This window comes from Saccopteryx leptura, chromosome 5 (genome assembly GCF_036850995.1).
Source record: "Saccopteryx leptura isolate mSacLep1 chromosome 5, mSacLep1_pri_phased_curated, whole genome shotgun sequence".
Taxonomy (NCBI): Eukaryota; Metazoa; Chordata; class Mammalia; order Chiroptera; family Emballonuridae; genus Saccopteryx; species Saccopteryx leptura.
The window spans coordinates 80824439-80843774 of record NC_089507.1 but is presented as its reverse complement, the minus strand read 5'-3'; the positions used below and the strand labels follow the sequence as shown (position 1 = coordinate 80843774).

The window sequence follows — 19336 nt, the reverse complement described above, 5'->3', positions numbered from 1 at the left end:
AAATACAAGATTTTTAAGAAAAGGTTCAAGCAAATCATTAAAAATCGGTCCTTTTCAATTTTGGTAACACTCAACAGAACCATCTATTCCTTATCTTTATTCCTACTCTTTATTAAAATTCAGTGTTTATGGATAACTCACACCTGCTGTTGTACCCATGCATTTAGTCTAGCATCAAATGTTTTCTTATACTTCAAGCTTTTTTAAATTCTAAATTTAGTAACTCCCAATGATACCATCATAGTCATATCAGACAACCTTTTTTATAGTGTCTCATGAGGGATGACTGAAAATTTTAAGGACAATGAAGATCCCAAATTGATGCAAGTTCTCTAATAACCAATATTAGAATCATCATTTTGGATATCATGACATACTATTAGGATGTTCTGATCAATAAAGTTAGTCAATAAAGATCTAATTCTTTTGTTGTTTTGTTGTTGTTGTTGTTATTTTTCCGAAGTAAGAAGCAGAGGGGCGGCAGAAAGACTCCCACATGTGCCCAACCGGGATCCACCTGGCATGCCCACCAGGGAGCGATGCTCTGCCTATCTGGGGCATTGCTCCGCTGCAACCAGAGCCATTCTAGCACCTGAGGTGGAAGCCATGGAGCCATCCTCAGCACCCGGGCCAACTTTGCTCCAATGGAGACTTGGCTGCGGGAGGGGAAAAGAGAGATAAAGAGAAAAGAGAGGGAAAAGGGTGAAGAAGCAGATGGGCGCTTCTCCTGTTTGCCCTGTCTGGGAATTGAACCCGGGATTTCCACACACTCGGCCAATGATCTACCACTGAGCCAAACAGCCAGGGCCAAGATCTAATTCTTTAACCTATAATCCATCCTACTAAAAAAAGAAAAGTCACTCTTACTTTCAGAAGGGGAGATCTACTCCTTAATTTGTTCCACAAGTACCCTCATAAGTAATTGCCCTCTCTTTCCCTTAATTTTCAAATTTTCACAGCATATCACATAGGGCTGTTATGTGAACTGCTATCTCTGTAACAACTTCTTTTCCCCCTAACACAGCTGGAAGTCAGAGGTAATTCCTCTCTACTTAAATAAAAGATTGCATTTCTATCACTCTTACCTCTATATTATTAAAAATTCTCTATAAAATAAACTTTCAAGACTAAGAGTACTTCCCTACTTCTAAAGCTAACCTTTAAGTTTATTGTTGATTTTTTTTACACAGTACTATGAGATATTCCATCACCTACTGGTAAAACAATTTATACTATATACTTCCATAAATTCAGTGACTATAGGAGATGGCACATCAACCTACTTGTCTACCTTTTAGATTAATAGTTACTTTAGAATCTTTATAGATTTCACTAACTTTAATAAGTTGTCACCAACTCAAATTAATCAAAGGCAGATATTCATTTTCCTTTTTACCTCTACCCATGCCTCATTTCCAACAGGGGCATCATTTAAATGACTGCTAAAATAAGAAATTTAGGAATCCTCTGACTTGCATTCATTTCATAAATGGATTCTGTTCTTCTATCCTACTGTTTTGCTTGTTTGTTTTGTTGTTGCTATTCTTCAGGTAATGGCAGCATTAATGAATTACTATTTTTATGTGCTTTTATGCTCTAATTGTCTATATGATAACATACAATCTTTCAAATTTTTTTTTTTTTCATTTTTCTGAAGCTGGAAACAGGGAGAGACAGTCAGACAGACTCCCGCATGCGCCCGACCAGGATCCACCCGGCACGCCCACCATGGGGCGACACTCTGCCCATCAGGGGGCGATGCTCTGCCCATCCTGGGCGTCGCCATGTTGCGACCAGAGCCACTCTAGCGCCTGAGGCAGAGGCCACAGAGCCATCCCCAGCGCCCGGGCCATCTTTGCTCCAATGGAGCCTTGGCTGCGGGAGGGGAAGAGAGAGAGAGGAAAGCGCGGCGGAGGGGTGGAGAAGCAAAATGGGCGCTTCTCCTGTGTGCCCTGGCCAGGAATCGAACCCGGGTCCTCCGCACGCTAGGCCGACGCTCTACCGCTGAGCCAACCGGCCAGGGCCAATCTTTCAAATTTTTGATGATATGATCAATATTTGGTATTCTTGAAATGACAAAGGATAAAAAATTATAGGAAAATTGTGGGTCAAATAAAACTACTCTGACTTTTTTTTTTAATTCAAAAGCATATAAAGGTTATTTTAACCATACTCAATGTTATATGTCAATTATATTGCAAGTTTTTTAAAGCATATATAAAGATAAAACAAAAGTGGTATATTCCTCAGCTTTCAGTCAATGCAAAAGCAACACTGCCAATCCCTGGAGAAAGTCAACTCCTCTAAAAGATGAATATATGTTAAAATATACCAGGAATTTATTGAAATGTGTTTAACAAACCCTGTCTGAAGGGGTTCCCTTTTCAAACTAAATCTGCTTCAGTTCTTTCCAAGACCTCCGAAGAGTTTTAACCAGCTCAAACCCAAAGCACGGGATCCTGATGATAGAATATATATAATTACAGTAGTGGCCAGTTTCCAGTTTCCAACCAAAAAGAATAATTTACCCATATAGAAAATATCGCTGAAACCTGAGGGAGACTGAGGACTTCTGAACATATGTAAACACTTCATGGTAGTTCTTTTTGGTGCCGTATTTATGCACAAGCTGATTTACTGAGCCCCCAGCGACGTGCACTGGCGCTTTACAACGACACCTGCCATAGTGATTACACAAACAACGTCAGAATTGTAAAATTTCTTCTCTTTAAAGTATGACATGTGCAACTGACTAAAATAAAAGGCCTGTCAACAGCACACAGATAAACTGAGACACGCTAAAGGTATTACACTTAGTATGGCCTTCCATTATGTTTAAAACCTGCTTTAAGAAGCTGCGATTTCCTCAAACTGACCAAATTAAAATCATGTGTATATATTTCTGTTACAATAAATTCTTCCAAAGAATCTCTCATTATATATAAACTAAATGTAATGAGATGGATTAGCTATTATATAATCTAAGGTTATTGTCATTTTTATTTTTCCAGAATATTCTTATACATGAAAATATAACAAACAAATGTTCCCCATGAAGGTGAATGCAGAAAACAGAACATACATTCCAATTGCTCTGTTGTCATTAAGTGCCAATGTCAGGAGGACAGGCCACACTAAAAATAAATAGTAAAAAACAGGGTACCTCTGTATTTCCCCATGAATAAGATGCACCCTTTCCGAGAAATCTGGGGTCCAAAAACCGGGTGTGTCTTATATGGCGGTTGTAGATTGTTTTACTTGCCATTTCCAGTTTTTTCTCGCCGATGAGGAGTTGTGTGAATTTTATGATGAGTAAAACTTAAGTTCAATAACTTTATGTAATACATTTTTACTCAAATTTTGGGCCCCAAAACTAAGGTGAGTCTTATACACGGGATCAAGCGTCTTAACACATGGGGTAATACGGTATAACAAAAAAATATGCACACATTGAGAAAGGTAAGCTCTCTGTGACAATGAAAATGACAATGGCAAGTTCAAGAATCCTATAATCAAAGTAACCAATGACACAGATGCAGCAAAGACTAGCAGTGATTTCCTTTAATTCAAATCCAAAAGAATGGAATAGCAAATGGGAAATGTATACATAAAATGACTATCACCATAGTCATTTTAAACAAATGAAAAAGTCAAAGAAAAAAGAAATAGAAAAAATAAAAAATGTCTAATCTACAAAATTAAAACATAAATAAAACATACTGACAAGTAAGGTGTAAAACTGAAGATGTTCCCAGCAGAAAAGTTCTTGAGGAAAACCTCACCATTTTTGGCTACTTCTGCTATGATGTTAGCTACTTTGGCTGTGCATGAAGACTGTGGAATCAACAGACTTGTAAACAGTTGAAGTATTCCACTTCCTTGGATTTTTTCACTTGTTTCCATATCTGAAAGAGATATATACAAAGAGCTTCAATGAAAATCTTCAACACTAACACTGACAACTTTATATATAATCTATTCTTCAAGAATTCTTCCAAATAGAAATTTGTTCAGTACATATTCACATGTATGTATTCATATAAAATTACCTTCAGTTCCACAATCTGCTTTTGAGTTTTTATCTTCACAAAACACTTTATAATGCAATCTTTTGTGTATCTACAGTCAGATTATAAAGAAACCCTTTCTGAACGATCATTTGTATACTAAACTCACTTTTCAATGTTAGTTACAACCCTGTCTATTCAGAGTAGGAATGCCTTTTTTTTTTTTAAAGTTTAACATAGGGCCTTATTTATTTATTTATTTATTTATTTATTTATTTATTCATTTTTAGAGAGGAGAGAGAGAGAGAGAAACAAAGAGAGAGAAGGGGGAGGAGCAGGAAGCATCAATTCCCATATGTGCCTTGACCAGGCAAGCCCAGGGTTTCGAACCAGCGACCTCAGAATTTCCAGGTCGACGCTTTATCCACTGCGCCACCACAGGTCAGGCGAGGAATGCCTTTTTCCTACTTCCTTTCTGAATCCTTTAACAGTATATTATATATATATAAATTCTATGGTTTCCTATATGCTATCACAATTTAAAAAATAAATGGCAATTAAATAAGCAGGAAACTCACTTTGTGTTATTTTATATGGAATGACAAAGAAAACTATATAGTTCTATATGACTATTCATCCAACTCTTCAAACCACCACAAATGAAGGAAATAATAAACAGCAATAAGGCCACGGTATTCAGAGCTCCATTTTGTGTTATAGAAATTCAAGCTGACCCTACTTTCCTTTTCTTCTTTGTTAAATCAAACCACTTCATGTATCTATAATTAAAAGTATGAACTATTAATTTGAAAGGTAACAGAAGCACCTGGAATGATGATGCAAATAAAGAAAACCTCAAGAAAAAAAAACTTAAAATTAATATTTAATTCTGAACAATTTAGAGGGATGGCATATATTTCAAGATAGCTATACTGCAGTAGTTCCAGGATCGATTCCCAGCCAGGGCACACAGGAGAAGCACCCATCTGCTTCTCCACCCCTTCCCCTCTCCTTCCTCTCTGTCTCTCTCTTCCCCTCCCGCAGCCAAGGCTCCACTGGAGCAAAGTTGGCCCGGGCGCTGAGGATGGCTCCATGGCCTCTGCCTCAGGCGCTAGAATGGCTCTGGTTGCAACAGAGCAATGCCCCAAATGGGCAGAGCATCGCCCCCTGGTGGGCATGCCGGGTGGATCCGGTCAGGCGCATGCGGGAATCTGTCTGACTGCCTCCCCGTTTCCAACTTCAGAAAAATACAAAAAATAAATAAATTAATTAAAAAAAAGATAGCTATACAATTCATTGAAACATTCAACTTAAATTTGTTTCTATTAATATGTGTAGATCCTTTATATCCTTTGTATTGTGTGGATATACATACAAGTAAGGGACAACTCTAAAGATTTCTTGTTAATTGAATAGCACCTGATGTGACCAATAGAGTAGGAAAATAAATTTTATTATTATAAATTTTTTAATTAAGTGAGAAGAGGGAAGGCCGAGACAGACTCCTGCAAGCACCCTGACTGGGATCCACCCGGTAAACCCCCTACGTGCAATGCTCTGCCCATCTGGGCTGTTGCTACATTGCTCAGCAACCAAGCTTCTTCTTAGCACCTGAGGTGAAGGCCATGGAGCCTTCCTCAGCGCATAGGGTCAACTCGCTCCAATAAAGCCATGGCTGTGGGAGGGGAAGAGAAAGACAGAGAGAGAATTGATAGGGGGAGGGGTAAAGAAGCAGATGGTCACTTCTCCCATGTGCCCTGACCAGGAATGGAGGAACCAGGGACATCTACATGGTGGGCTGACTCTCTACTACTGAGCCAACCAGCCAGTGTAAAAAATATTTTAATAGAATAATCTGAGACAGTCTACAAAAAGTAAATGTTTCTTAACAGTAAGTAGAGATTAGTGCAGTGTTTTAAAACTGTGGATCACAATCCATTAGAAACTCTGAAATGGATGGATTTGGCAAACAAGGACCAGTAATTTCTTAAAAAGAGAATAGATTGAACAACACCTGCAACAACAAAAAAATAGGAAAAAATTTTGCCCATAGTACTATAAAACACTGTTAGTGAAACTCTGTTTGAATGATGGATATGCACGTGCTTATGTAACTGCTTGTGTATGTCCACTGTATGTAAAGTGTATTTCCAGGTTAAAAAAGTTAAAAACCACTGTTTTGTGCACTGTTGACAACTCAGGGTTACAGAACCATGACTCTCTCTTAACATCATGAGAAACAACGGTTGTTAAATGGCTGCAGCAATAAAGAAGTACTATGTGGATACTTATACTTCCGTGTGTTTATTATCTTTAAAAAAGTAATGTGCAATTAATTTATCTATGTTTATACATGACATCAGTACTACAGCTCAAGAAGCAATTACTCAATGTTGAAACTCCATCCATGCCTTTCCTTTTCCTACCACAAGCATAGTGCATTTTCATATGGCTATTACTACTTTAGCTTTTAACATTTTATATACTATAATAAAAAAGATATTTCAGAGATAATTTCAAACAACATTATTTATTAGGTGAAGAAACAGAAGCCCAGAAAAATGAAGTAAACTTGTCTAAAGTCACCAATCATACTAATCAGAGTATAAATAGCGACTTCAGGTTCTATTAAACCCCTGGTCAGCAAACTGCGGCTCTTGACCCCTTGAGTGTGGCTCTTCCACAAAATACCATGTGTGGGTGCTACCTCGATAGGGAATGTACCTACCTATACAGTTTAAGTTTAAAAAATCTGGCTCTCAAAAAAAATTTCAATCGTTGTACTGTTGATATTTGGCTCTTTGGTTTTTTTTTGTTGTTTTTTTTTTGTATTTTTCCAAAGCTGGAAACGGGGAGAGACAGACAGACTCCTGCATGCGCCCGACCGGGATCCACCTGGCACGCCCACCAAGGGGCGACGCTCTGCCCACCAGGGGGCGATGCTCTGCCCCTCCGGGGCGTCGCTCTGTTGCAACCAGAGCCACTCCAGCGCCTGGGGCAGAGGCCAAGGAGCCATCCCCAGCGCCCGGGCCATCTTTGCTCCAATGGAGCCTCGCTGCGGGAGGGGAAGAGAGAGACAGAGAGAAAGGAGAGGGGGAGGGGTGGAGAAGCAGATGGGCGCTTCTCCTGTGTGCCCTGGCCAGGAATCGAACCCGGGACTTATGCACGCCAGGCCGACGCTCTACCACTGAGCCAACCGCCCAGGGCCAATATTTGGCTCTTTTGACTAATGAGTTTGCCGACCACTGAACTAACAAATTGACATGTATGTCACCTGGCAATCACTGGAGTTATTTTTAAGAAAACTTAAAAATAAGGCCCTGGCCGGTTGGCTCAGTGGTAGAGCGACGGCCTGGTGTGTGGGAGTCCCGGGTTCGATTCCCGGCCAGGGCACACAGGAGAAGCGCCCATCTGCTTCTCCACCCCTTCCCCTCCCCTTCCTCTCTGTCTCTCTCTTCCCCTCCCGCAGCCAAGGCTCCATTGGAGCAAAGTTGGCCCAGGCGCTGGGGATGGCTCTGTGGCCTCCGCCTCAGGTGCTAGAATGGCTCTGGTTGCAACAGAGCAACGCCCCAGATGGGCAGAGCATCGCCCCCTGGTGGGCATGCCGGGTGGATCCCAGTCGGGCACATGCGGGAGTCTGTCTGACTGCCTCCCCGTTTGCAACTTCAGAAAAATACAAAAAAACAAACAAACTTAAAAATAGAGGAAACCTGTCCTTTTTTACACTGTCACTTACTAGGTTTCTTACAATTCAGAGTATTAGAAATGTAATGTACACATGATGGAGACATAATCATGGATTAAAATAAGTTTTTAAGGTCTACCTGAGAACCTAATACCAAATTTACATTGTTCTTTTTAAAGGAAGAAGCCAAATAGAACTGAACCCTGTTTGTCATATTAAAATCCTTGCTTTTCTGACCAGAGGATGTACAACCCTAGAACACTGAGGCAGATGCCCCAGGGGTTTGTCCCACCATCTGTTGGTGCTGGGATGAAAGAACGTGAGCATGACGTAAGGCATGAATCATGATTAAATGTGAAGCCGAGGCATTTGTGTGCATGGAGGCAAACGATTAACTGCAAATCACTCATGCATGTCTCATTTTATCTGAAAGAATGCCTCAACATCAGAGCTTAATGTTAGGGGTAAGGGGGAAAAAACAAAACAATACGAAACTCTTGTACTCGGACGAGACTTCCTAGATTATAATCCAAGGAACTGGAAGAATAGCTACACTAAAATGAATCAAGAATTTGGGAATAGTACTGTTTATGCTATTATCAGAGATATAAAGGAATAAATGTAATCTGGTTTCTCATATAAATCTGATTTACAATTTAGAAAAATCTAACAGGAATTCTATTTACCTGCTAGTATGTGGATTTCTATACAGGTTTAGAATGCAAATTTAATAGCTGAGAATTACCTTCTTTCCTGAGGCATAAAAAACATAAAGAATGAAATATTGCTTATCACTAAAATGTCACTGTCCAATAAATAATTACAAAGTTTCAGCCTCATTTCATATATACTTTCTGCACTGGCATTATGCACAGAGTTACCTGTCAAACTAAGAGATGTCCTCAGGTATTTGTGAGCACCCTTGAAATGATTTTAAAAGAGCATTAAGAAGTAGTTAGCAATCAATGTTCGCAGGTCTAAATGAAGGGCTACTTCTAAAAAGAATCATGTACTGTGCTCAGCAGTCCTTAAAAAAAAAAAGCAATCTTTTCATTATTTTAGCCAGACTATCATACTCACTTTAAGCTCCTTTTAAATATCTGCAGAAATCAATTCAGTATCTTCCTCCCCTTTCACATTTCGAAGTGTGCCTACAAACAGGCAGCTTGCAGTCCCTGAATTTTAAAGGACCCATATGTGACGGGCAGTTGTGCTCTAACATGTCTGTAGGACCAACTGCAGAGTCATGTCCACAACTGGTGCCCTTTAAGTGCTGTGGGCACCCATTCTGTCCCTGCAGTCGTAGGTATACACTCCACAGGCCTCCTGATGGCAACAGGCAGCTTAGTTATGAAACAGCCAAGTATAAAAACAAAAAGAAAACTGAGCAATCAGGTCAGAGACCTGAAAGAAGAGTAAACCAAGAAGCTAGACTACAAAGCCATTATGGGGAGAAGTTAAAGCACAACTCATAGAACTTCTCCAGGCCAATAACCTGGTAGAACAAAGGAAATAGGAAGAATGGGAATAACTCATAACTTAAGATATGGCTTGAGAAAGGCTGAGGTTCTCAATAAAACTGCCAAGTAAAGACATTAAAATAATTAGCTTTAGAGTTAAATACCACGATGGGGCTTTTCAGGTAAGCTACTACAATAAGCTGAATTTATGACCTATGTTAATGCATAGGCTTCATGAGAATAAGTTAATAAAAAGCATTTGATAACCAATATACAGCAAACTCCATGTTAGAAAAACAATAACGACTGCTTTACTATAACTCTCTTAGGTTCAAAATGTATTTAGTTAAATTGATAGTATTTTTAAAGTAATAAAAAAATGTTTAATGTTTTACTTAGAGCTATGGGAACAGTAAAGAACTGCTATCTTGGCCCTGGCTCATGGCTCAGTGGATAGAGCATCAGTCTGGCGTATGGACATTCCAGGTTCAATTCCCACTCAGGGCACACAGGAGAAGCCACCTTCTGGTTCTCCCCCCTCCCCTTTTCCCCCTTCCTCCCTCTTCTCCTCCCATAGCTAGTGGCTCAATTGGTTCGAGTGTGGTCCCAGGCACTGAGGATAGCTCTATTTGAGTACATCAGCCTCAGGTGCTAAAAATAGCTTGGTACGTGGTGAGAATCAGCCCCAGCTGGAGGGTTGCCAGGGGGATCTCGGTTGAGGTGCATGCGAGCATCTGCCTCACTATCTCTTATATTATCAATACATGTCCAAGGAATCTTTATGACAGATTATGAAGAGGAGATTCAGATCTGGGATAGACTTCCAGGACCAGAAATAAGACTCAAAGGGCCATGTACCTCTTTGTCTCTGTGGGACTATGTATTTCTGAAGAGGTAAATTTTTAGAATAGAATGTAACATGTGACCTGACCCTGTGCTTAGGCAATCCAATCTGAATTCAAAGCTTCATTTACTCCTACACAGACTAGTCCCAAATTCTCTCTCCTTTTATCAAAGTGAAAACAAACAAAGCATTTGTACTTGGTAATACCATAAACACCTCAAATTTAACATTCCCAAGGTCAACTTGCCCTCTTTCCTTCAAATTCATTCTAGTCTCTATCTCTGTGAAAGGCAGGGAACCCATCTCTTTCAGAAGCCCTAGAATTACAGATTTTTCTCTTTGAGTAAATGCCTTTGTACCACTCACATTTCATCAGAACACAGATTCCACTGATTCCATCTTGCCAGCATCTTGTGCATCTAGCCCTTCCTTTCTACATTCACATTGTATCAAGTTCTTAGCTCTGACCTTTATTAAATGCAATAGACTCAAGAGGCTCCCTAACTCCAGCCACACACTCCTCCCACTGCCCATGTCTGTGATCCATAAAGACACCAGAATAAACTTCCAAAAATGCAAATTTTATGTCACTCTCCCATTTTAAATCTTTAAATGATTCTCTATAACTTTTAATTAAACACTCAAGCATACCCATACTATTTCCCAAACTTATCTCCTGATAGTCTTCCGTTGGCAACCTACGTCCTAGCCACATTAAATTACTTAAGTCATCCAAATTAATCATCATTTATTTCATACCTCCTTACTGCACATGTCCCCTCTCTGAATTGCCACACACACCCCTACCACTTGAGCTAATTCCTATTCAGACTGTGTCCTCATTTAAAGGGACCTGACTGATATCTAACTACCATAAAAATTTTATTTTAAATTTATATAGAGAGCATTTTTTAAAATTTTCAAACATAATTTCTCTTCATTTTTAGAGCAGGTCACGAGATGGGCATGACAGAGAGGTCATGTTCTCTTCAAATCACAAATAAGGCCATACGATAAGATTACGTTGAAAGAAAGAACAAGAATCCAATTTCCCTGACTGCTAGTTCTACCATAAATAACTGTTATTTAGGAGATACACGGTGATGACAAGACCTTTACCAGATTCGCCATGTTATTGTGTGAAAAAAAATTAGCATGTTTTGCAGGAGTAAGAACTATAGTGAGGCAATTGCCTGACCAGGTAGTAGCACAGTGGATCGAGTGTCAGTCTGAAACACTGAGGACCCAGGTTCAAAACCCGAGGTCGCCAGCTTGAGCACGGGCTCATCTAGCTTGAGTGTGGGATCACAGACATGATCCCATGGTCACTGGCTTGAGCCCAAGGTCACTAGCTTAAGCAAGGGCTCACTGTCTCAGCTGAATCCCCCCAGTCAAGGCACACATGAGAAAGCAATCAATGAACAACTAAGATGTCACAACTACGAGTTGATGCTTTTCATCTCTCTCCCTCCCTGTCTGTCTGTCCCACCCTTTCTCTATCTAAATAAATAAGTTAATAAATAAATAGAAGAAGTATAGAGAGGCAACTCAGTGGTAAAGGAATGTATGTATTTTGAGATAGTCTAAGGCAGTGACTGAAGAAGAGAAAGGGAACTGATTATAAAGAAACTGAAGTAGGTTTAAAGTAGATTCAAAACAGATACGAGGAATATACAGAGTATAAAAAGATTAAAGTCAGGATATGACAAATAAGAAATAAATGTTTTTAGAAGAAAATGGAAGAATATAAAGTGGCGAAGGGGGATATCACTAACATGAATTTCTGTCACTGATGAGACCTTCCCCCTACCCTCCTGAGGATTTCAAACAAATACAGTAACAGGAACAGGAGATGGAGGGAGAGGATAAAGAGAATGCTATGCAGTCATGAGAAGAAAGAGGGCAGAACAAAGGCCCATTTCACACAATGACTCACTATCAAAAACAGGTCTTACTAAAAGATTAAGTTGTGAGAGTCATTTTATAAAATTACAAGAGATTCTGAAAGTCTGCAGTCATTTCAATTCCAGGGATAATGTAAGCTGTGGGAGTCAAAGAAGTCACGTATTTGGAAGTCATTACTAGCATAAGCAAGGAGATCTGCTAGTTTGACTATTTTCTTTAAAATTACCATTAACAAGGTCATAAAAGAGTTGCTAAAAATTAAGAGCTGTATGGTTAAAAACTAAAAGGAAGATATTTACTAAGAAAATAAACACCAGGACAAATGTGTTAATGACTGTGATAAAAGCAGAGTAAATAACTAGAATTGTTCATCTAGAACAGTGGTAGTCAACCTGGTATCTACCGTCCACCAGTGGGCGTTCCAGCTTTCATGGTGGGTGGTAGCAGAGCAACCAAAGTATAAATAAGATGATAGATATAACTATAGTAAGTTGTTTCATAAAGATTTATTCTGCCAAACTTAGCGAAAATCCGACATAAAGTACTTGGTAAGTAATTATTATTATATGCTTTAACTTGCTGTAACTCTGCTTTATAAATTTTATAAAGTAAAGTTACTTCCCTACTTGATAAATCACTGTTACTGTGGAACCGGTGGGCGGTTAGAAAATTTTACTACTAACAGAGATACAAAAGTGGGCGGTAGGTATAAAAAGGTTGACTACCCCTGATCTAGAAGTTCAAAGTAATTACTGAAAATATGATTCCTATAGTAAATGAGGGTTTCCTCACTTCATACAAAAAGAATGAGAATACAGTAAACACAGAGAAGAAATATTTTCAATGAAAGACCCAGCGCTATCCTGCTGTGAAATACATTGGGGGAAAATATTAAGTAAACAAGCTAATGGGATTTGGCATATTCAGTAAGATTTTTTGAAGATCTTAAGTTTATTGTTTACAATAAATCTACCGGAATATATACTATTTTTCAAATAATCTTTTAAAATTGAGTGATCCAATGAACCCTCTTAAGGAAATATTACTGTATGCAAATAAGTCAACGTGATATAAAACTTACCTCACTTTTCCAGGAAAACAAAAAGAAATAAAAAGGTATCCAGACAAGGAAAAAGAGTAAGTAGTCACTTAAAATCAACATTACTATAAGCCTGGCCAAAAGAAACAGTTAAATAGCTAGCTCACAATATCATTTTAAATTAAAATGTAATTAAGAAATGTTCAACAGATGACTGCTATTGTAGTCTAGCCATCCAAAAGAATATTACATAATCATTCAAACATCACTGTAAAAGAACATTTAACATCATGATAAATGCTCAAAAATAGGTTATAAAAAAGGAACCTACATCTACATGGCATGATCCAACCTTTATAAAATAACAATTATATGTAATAAAAACTTTTTTCTATTTCCCAAATTGTATATAATAGTTTTGTATTGTTTTATAAGAAAATATACTTTAAATCTATATATATCAGTATATATTATAAGTAACAAACTACTGTGCTATATTAAATTAGTATATATAAAGAAATTTGCTCTCAGTGCACATAACTGTAATGTCTAGAAGAAGAGTGAGCTTCGTGAATGTGTTTGTTTTTTTCAGGACACCTGCTCCATTTTTCTGAAGTCTCCTCGACCCTCCGGTGTGTTGGCATTATCAGATGAGTTCATATCATGGTAGAAAAATGGCCATAAGTTCCCCATCTTAAAGGCAAGCAACTTAGCATCCTTTTCTCACCCTTCACCTCCGCACAAAACAAACAAAGTCCCATAGTTCACTGGCCAAATAAATATCACACTATTCACTGACTGGTGAAGACCTACACAAATCTCAGTGAATGGACCCTGTAATCTAGGAGTGAAGATGAGGGTCATCTCATAGCTTCCCCAAAAGGAAGAAAAAAAGACAGGGGGAGAGATTCTTAAGTTTAAAAATACTATAGCAACACAGGACATAAAGAAGCAAAGAACTGATCAAGATCTGTAGTGATTTGCTTTATTGAAAAAAATCAATAAAAGATAAAGCAAATCCATGTAAAATCATATTGGTTTAAATAAACCTAAAAGGTTTATTTTGTGGAAGTAAATTGCAATTTCCTTTCAAGTATAATCCTAGAGGGCTGAAATTCAAAGTTATTATGTGAGGCTCAAGAAAAGGGTTAATTATGAATGGGGAAGCAAAAATAGGTATTATCAACTAAGAATAAATTTGATGTTAATTTCCCAAAGGTTAAAACATACTTCAAGCCTGATAAGGCGGTGGCGCAGTGGATAGAGCATCGGACTGGGATGCGGAAGTACCCAGGTTCGAGACCCCGAGGTTGCCAGCCTGAGCGTGGGCTCATCTGGCTTGAGCAAAAAGCTCACCAGCTTGGACCCAAGGTCACTGGCTTGAGCAAGGGGTTACTCAGTCTGCTGAAGGCCCGCAGTCAAGGCACATATGGGACAGCAATCAATGAACAACTAAGGTGTCGCAACGAAAAACTGATGATTGATGCTTCTCATCTCTCTCCATTTCTGTCTGTTCCTATCTATACCTCTATCTGACTTTCTCTCTGTCCCTGTAAAAAAAAATAAAAAAAAATACTTCAAAACAGATGACTTAATACTAAAATGATAAAGAATAATTTTATATAAACTTTTGGTAGAGGTTTTTAATTATTAGAACGAATAGGTTACAGGCAACGATATAGGAGTTGTTCACTATAAGATATTTTGAGGAAATTCAATATTTAAAAAGTGTGCATTTGGTAGACTGAAGAATAAAATCCTATTCTGAGAAATGAATAGAAAAAAATACGAAACCACAGCACTTCAAGATAAATAATATACAACATTGTCAGATAAAACAGTAACTGTTACAAAATAAGTCATTAGACTTTAAGAGAAAACAAATGATTATATTTTACTTTTGTTTGAAGACATCAAGAGTATGGCTAAAGAACCAGTGATAAAAAGCTGATAACTATTTTTAAAAAATGTATGTCTAGCAGTACAACTGCTCTGAATCATTCTGAAAAGAGATGAGGAAGTCAAATGAATACTTTGGCTACAACAGAAACAAAATCCATCAATACTATAAACTAAATAGAGAAATAAACTTCAGCCACCACAATCTACTAAATAAAGTGAATAAATATATGTACTGAATTTAATTATTGCTGATAAAATAGCAACTAAACTAAATAATGGCTCTTAAATGCACATGATATTGAAAAGCTATCAATAAATCAACACACACTGAATGAAATGAAAATTTTGAGAAACCTTTTTCCTTTCCCTAAGAAACATATATGCTAAGGAAGGAGGAAGATACTATCACCACTACACATATGTTTAAGTTACACTGTTAATGTTTAAGAGGTTTCATAACCATTCAAAAGAAAGTTACTGGATTCATTTAATGCATTTACTCAGCATTAAATACTTAGTAAGTATTTACCAGGTACTAGGCAAATAGCTAACAAGATACATCCTTGCCTTCAAAGAGTTTCTAGTTTAGTGAGGGAGGCAAGTATAGTTTTAATATGTTGATAAAAATCCCACAACCGATTTAACATACAAAGGCACTGAATCCAGTCTAAGCTTCTATCTGCCTCATTTTCATGGCAATCCATTGTCAGTTCCCCCAAAGAACTTTGTTCTCTATTCCCTTGTATGTCCATACTAGGATGGAAGGTGTTAGAAACCAAGCTAGACTAGGCAAGAGATTTACCCAGGATAGCTTGATGGGGTTCAAGCATATAGTCAGATATTGACATGGGAAGTAACAGCACAAAGCATGAAGTCTGTTACCTAATATCACTAGAATACTCAACAATCACTTCTCTTTCCTTATTCCACACTCACACACAACTTCTGTGGCCACTTACTGTTCCATGATAGCTTAGACTCTAAAAAAACTAGTTTGGCTTACAGAATCTTACAGATATCAAAACCTCACTTCAAAGTGCAGTATTTCAAAATGATCTTTCACTTGAGCTCCATCTTCCAACATTGCCCAATTCCTGCCACACTTCCCCAACCCCATGACCATAACCACCAATTACCCCTACGACAGTAGGAGCAAGACCAGTGTGATACTGTGAGGTACATAAGAAATACATAAATGGTCTCCTTTCTGGCACAGCTCCTAAAATCCTAGAAATCTGCTAAATGATGAGTGGGGCCTTACTTAAAATAAGGCAAAAAAGCATGAAGCAGGTCTGTTAACAGTGCCTAATTCAGGAGAACAAAGGAGAAAACATCAATTAAAGAAGAATTCACTCTCTTAAGAAGAGAAGATGAGAAAAGATCATAAACAAGAAAATAGATCAAAATCTCCCAAGACATAGAGACAAGACAAAGTAACTGGAACAAGAATAATTGTGAGATGGTCAGTGAAAGAACGTTCCCATCCCAGAGTACCATCCCTAGACCAGAATTTTCCCTTCAGAACTAGTTTTGAACCCCCCTTTTTACTGCACCCTTTGGATCTCTAAACTATTCTAAACAAATGCCAGACACCCAAAACTTGACCTTCCTCCTTTCACTGCTCTTAAGAACTCAGCTCTCCTTTCTTCACCTACTACCCCAAGACTTAGAGCCTGGAGCTTGAGCTGCTATTTTCTTAGCTGAAAAAAGTTTTCTGTAAACCATTTGTCCTCTGGCTTCACTCAAAAACAATTTCTCATTTCTTTACCATCTTGTGACATTCTATTTGCCCCATTCTCGTCACTAGTACTCTATGAACCTTCTATACACTAGAGCTTACTCTCAGATTTTCTCTCCTCTCCAATTCTAGCTATCATCCTGAACAACTACGAGTCTACATGGAATGGTTAATAACTCAGCCTCACATTCCTTGACTTTAATAAATGACCTAATTCTGCTCTTTAACAATCCACCACACAATCACACCAGGGCTCCATTATCATGTAGAACTGTTCCACAGTTGAAAGCTTAAATTTGGAAACTATTCTTACATGTATTTTATGTCTTTATTATTGAACATTTTTTAATCTCATTGAAATCTCTATTCCTTCAACTTCTTCCTTCCCTATCAGCTCTCTCCATGATTCATTTCATCCCTACCTACTCTACATAAAATGATCTATGATGTTAGCAAGTTTCCTTAAACCCTAAATCTGCACCCAATAAAAGGAAAACTCTCCTACTTTCATACCTATTCAATGCAGTTTGATGTGGGCTCACGCACAGATTTTTTAGGGCTCCTTAGGTAGCTATCCCGTATAGCCTCTACAGACTCGTCACTGACTGATGGCCTACCAGAACGGGGTTTCTCCACCAAACTGCCAGTTTCCTTCAACTGCTTATCCCACTGAGTAATGTTATTCCTATGTAGTGGCGCTTCATTATAAACGCGCCGATATTCACGTTGCACTTTAGTCATGGATTCGAATTTAGTGAGCCACAGAACACACTGAACTTTCCTCTGTACCGTCCACATCTCGACTGGCATGGCCGTGGGCTGCTCCGCTGTATACATGGTGTTTCGTCACCATCTGGGCATGTGCACATGCTGCCACATCATCCTACAGAAACTGGGAGGGTTTTCCTTTTATTTGGTGCAGATTTCACATTTCTATCGTCTTTTGTTGCTTTCCTGTGACCGGTCAAAAGTACACCATGACTTGACGCACACACTGTATTTCACCTTGCCACTCAACCCCTGACAATGGATGAATCCAGATATTTATTTATTTCTGTTCTCTAATTTTAGAATGTTATGTTATTAAATGTTAGCTAGTAACATCATAAATTCACATTTTATGATCTTAATTGGATCATCTCCATTGTGCAGTACTGTTTTTATTTAACTCTAATCATGTCCCTGTCATATTTCCTAAGCTAGCAGTTCTAAACATTTACTACATCACTGTCAACAGATAATCTTTCCTGTATCAGAGTGCAAATATTTTGCTCCTACACACTTAAATATAACTATGATGTTAACCATCCTTAACTCCTATCTCTAAGAAAAAGATGTCCTCTTTTTTCTTCTCATTGGCTATCCTCCAACCCTTCTTTAAATCTGCTACCAGAGATCTTTTAAAAATACAACTCTGACTTTGTTTCCAATGGCTCCCTTTAGCATGGTGCTGCAGAATGAATGCTTGTGCCTTCCCTCTTCAATTCATGTTGAAATCTAACCCCAAATGTGTTAGTATGGGGGGGGGGGGCGGCTTGGGAAGTGATCAGATCATGAGGGCAGAGTCTTCACGAATAGGATTAGTGGCCTTACAAATAGAGATCCCAGAGAAATGCCTCAATTCCTGCACCATGTGATTTCCAGCAAAAAGCCATCTATGAATCAGAAAGCACATCTCACCAGATACCAAATCTTTGGGCACCTTGACCTTGGATTTCCCAGCCTTTAGAACTGTTAGACATGCCATCCAATCGTGGCTATTTTGTTATAGCAGCCCAAGCGAACTAAGACACGCGGCATAATCTGACCTTTTACTCCCTCTTCCAGGTCATCTTCCCTGAATGTACCTTTCTTTTGTTAGCCGCACCATTTTTCAGTTTCTAACTAAACTAGGTTTTCCCCTATCGCTGACTTTGCACAGTATTTTGCTTCCTATGCTCCAGTGTTCTTCCCACCACCCTTGGGTCCTCACATTAACTGGGTAAAAGTATACAATGTTTTCAAAATCCAGTATTCCCTGATCCTGCTCACCAAAATCACTACCTTCCCCAATTCTCACACACAATGTTATAACTGTGTCCAAGTAGAACCTACTTAATAGTTGAAGACTTGGGAGTGGATGAGATTACACACAGAAACTGTATTTTTAGAGCCTCTACTATGCTGTCCATATGATAGAGAGGATATAACTCATATCCTCACAGAGATGTCTAGTAAGAGAAAGACCTTAATAAATGATAATTCAATGTGACTGACACCACCAGGTTAAGTACAACACCTCCATGAAGACTGGAAATCTATTTCATAAACAAGGTAACATTTGAACAGTTTTAGAAGATAAAAAAGCATATTCTAAGAAATAAAGTAGGTAAATATATTCTACAAATAAGGAATTTGTATGTAAAAGCATTACTAGTTGAAAATAGAGACCCTAAGTTTTAATAGCAACATTCTGTAGCACTGGATAATTTATTTTTATTTTTTGCTTGCCTGTGGCTGAAGGCATCAGAATTGAGAAGTGGAAAAGGTAGACGGTTGATATCATACAAAGTCTAAAGAAAAGGCAGGTAGGAGGAGAAGAGTAGCATGTCTGCAAGACGCCTATTTACCCATCAGGACCCAGGTGAAATGTCAGTCCATCTATGACACTTTTAAAAACTCTGACAACTGAGTTGAATCAGCTCTGTTTCTCCAACAGTTGGTAATCTGCTCTATTATATAAAGTATTATACTATATTAAAATCTACCTATTGTCT

General features: G+C 38.3%; 1 protein-coding gene across 5 annotated transcripts in view; it reads right to left on the bottom strand.

Annotated features, from left to right (window-relative positions):
• The window catches only part of RAP1GDS1 (Rap1 GTPase-GDP dissociation stimulator 1), a 153123-nt gene that overhangs the window by 94168 nt on the left and 39619 nt on the right, over window positions 1-19336 (bottom strand). For 4 of the 5 annotated variants that reach the window (XM_066387293.1, XM_066387295.1, XM_066387296.1 and 1 more), the window contains exon 3: window positions 3783-3905. In XM_066387293.1, coding sequence (XP_066243390.1) covers window positions 3783-3905 — 123 coding nt within the window. Of the gene's footprint in view, window positions 1-3724; window positions 3906-19336 lie in introns of those variants that run through there. The other variant, XM_066387297.1, reaches the window with a different exon arrangement.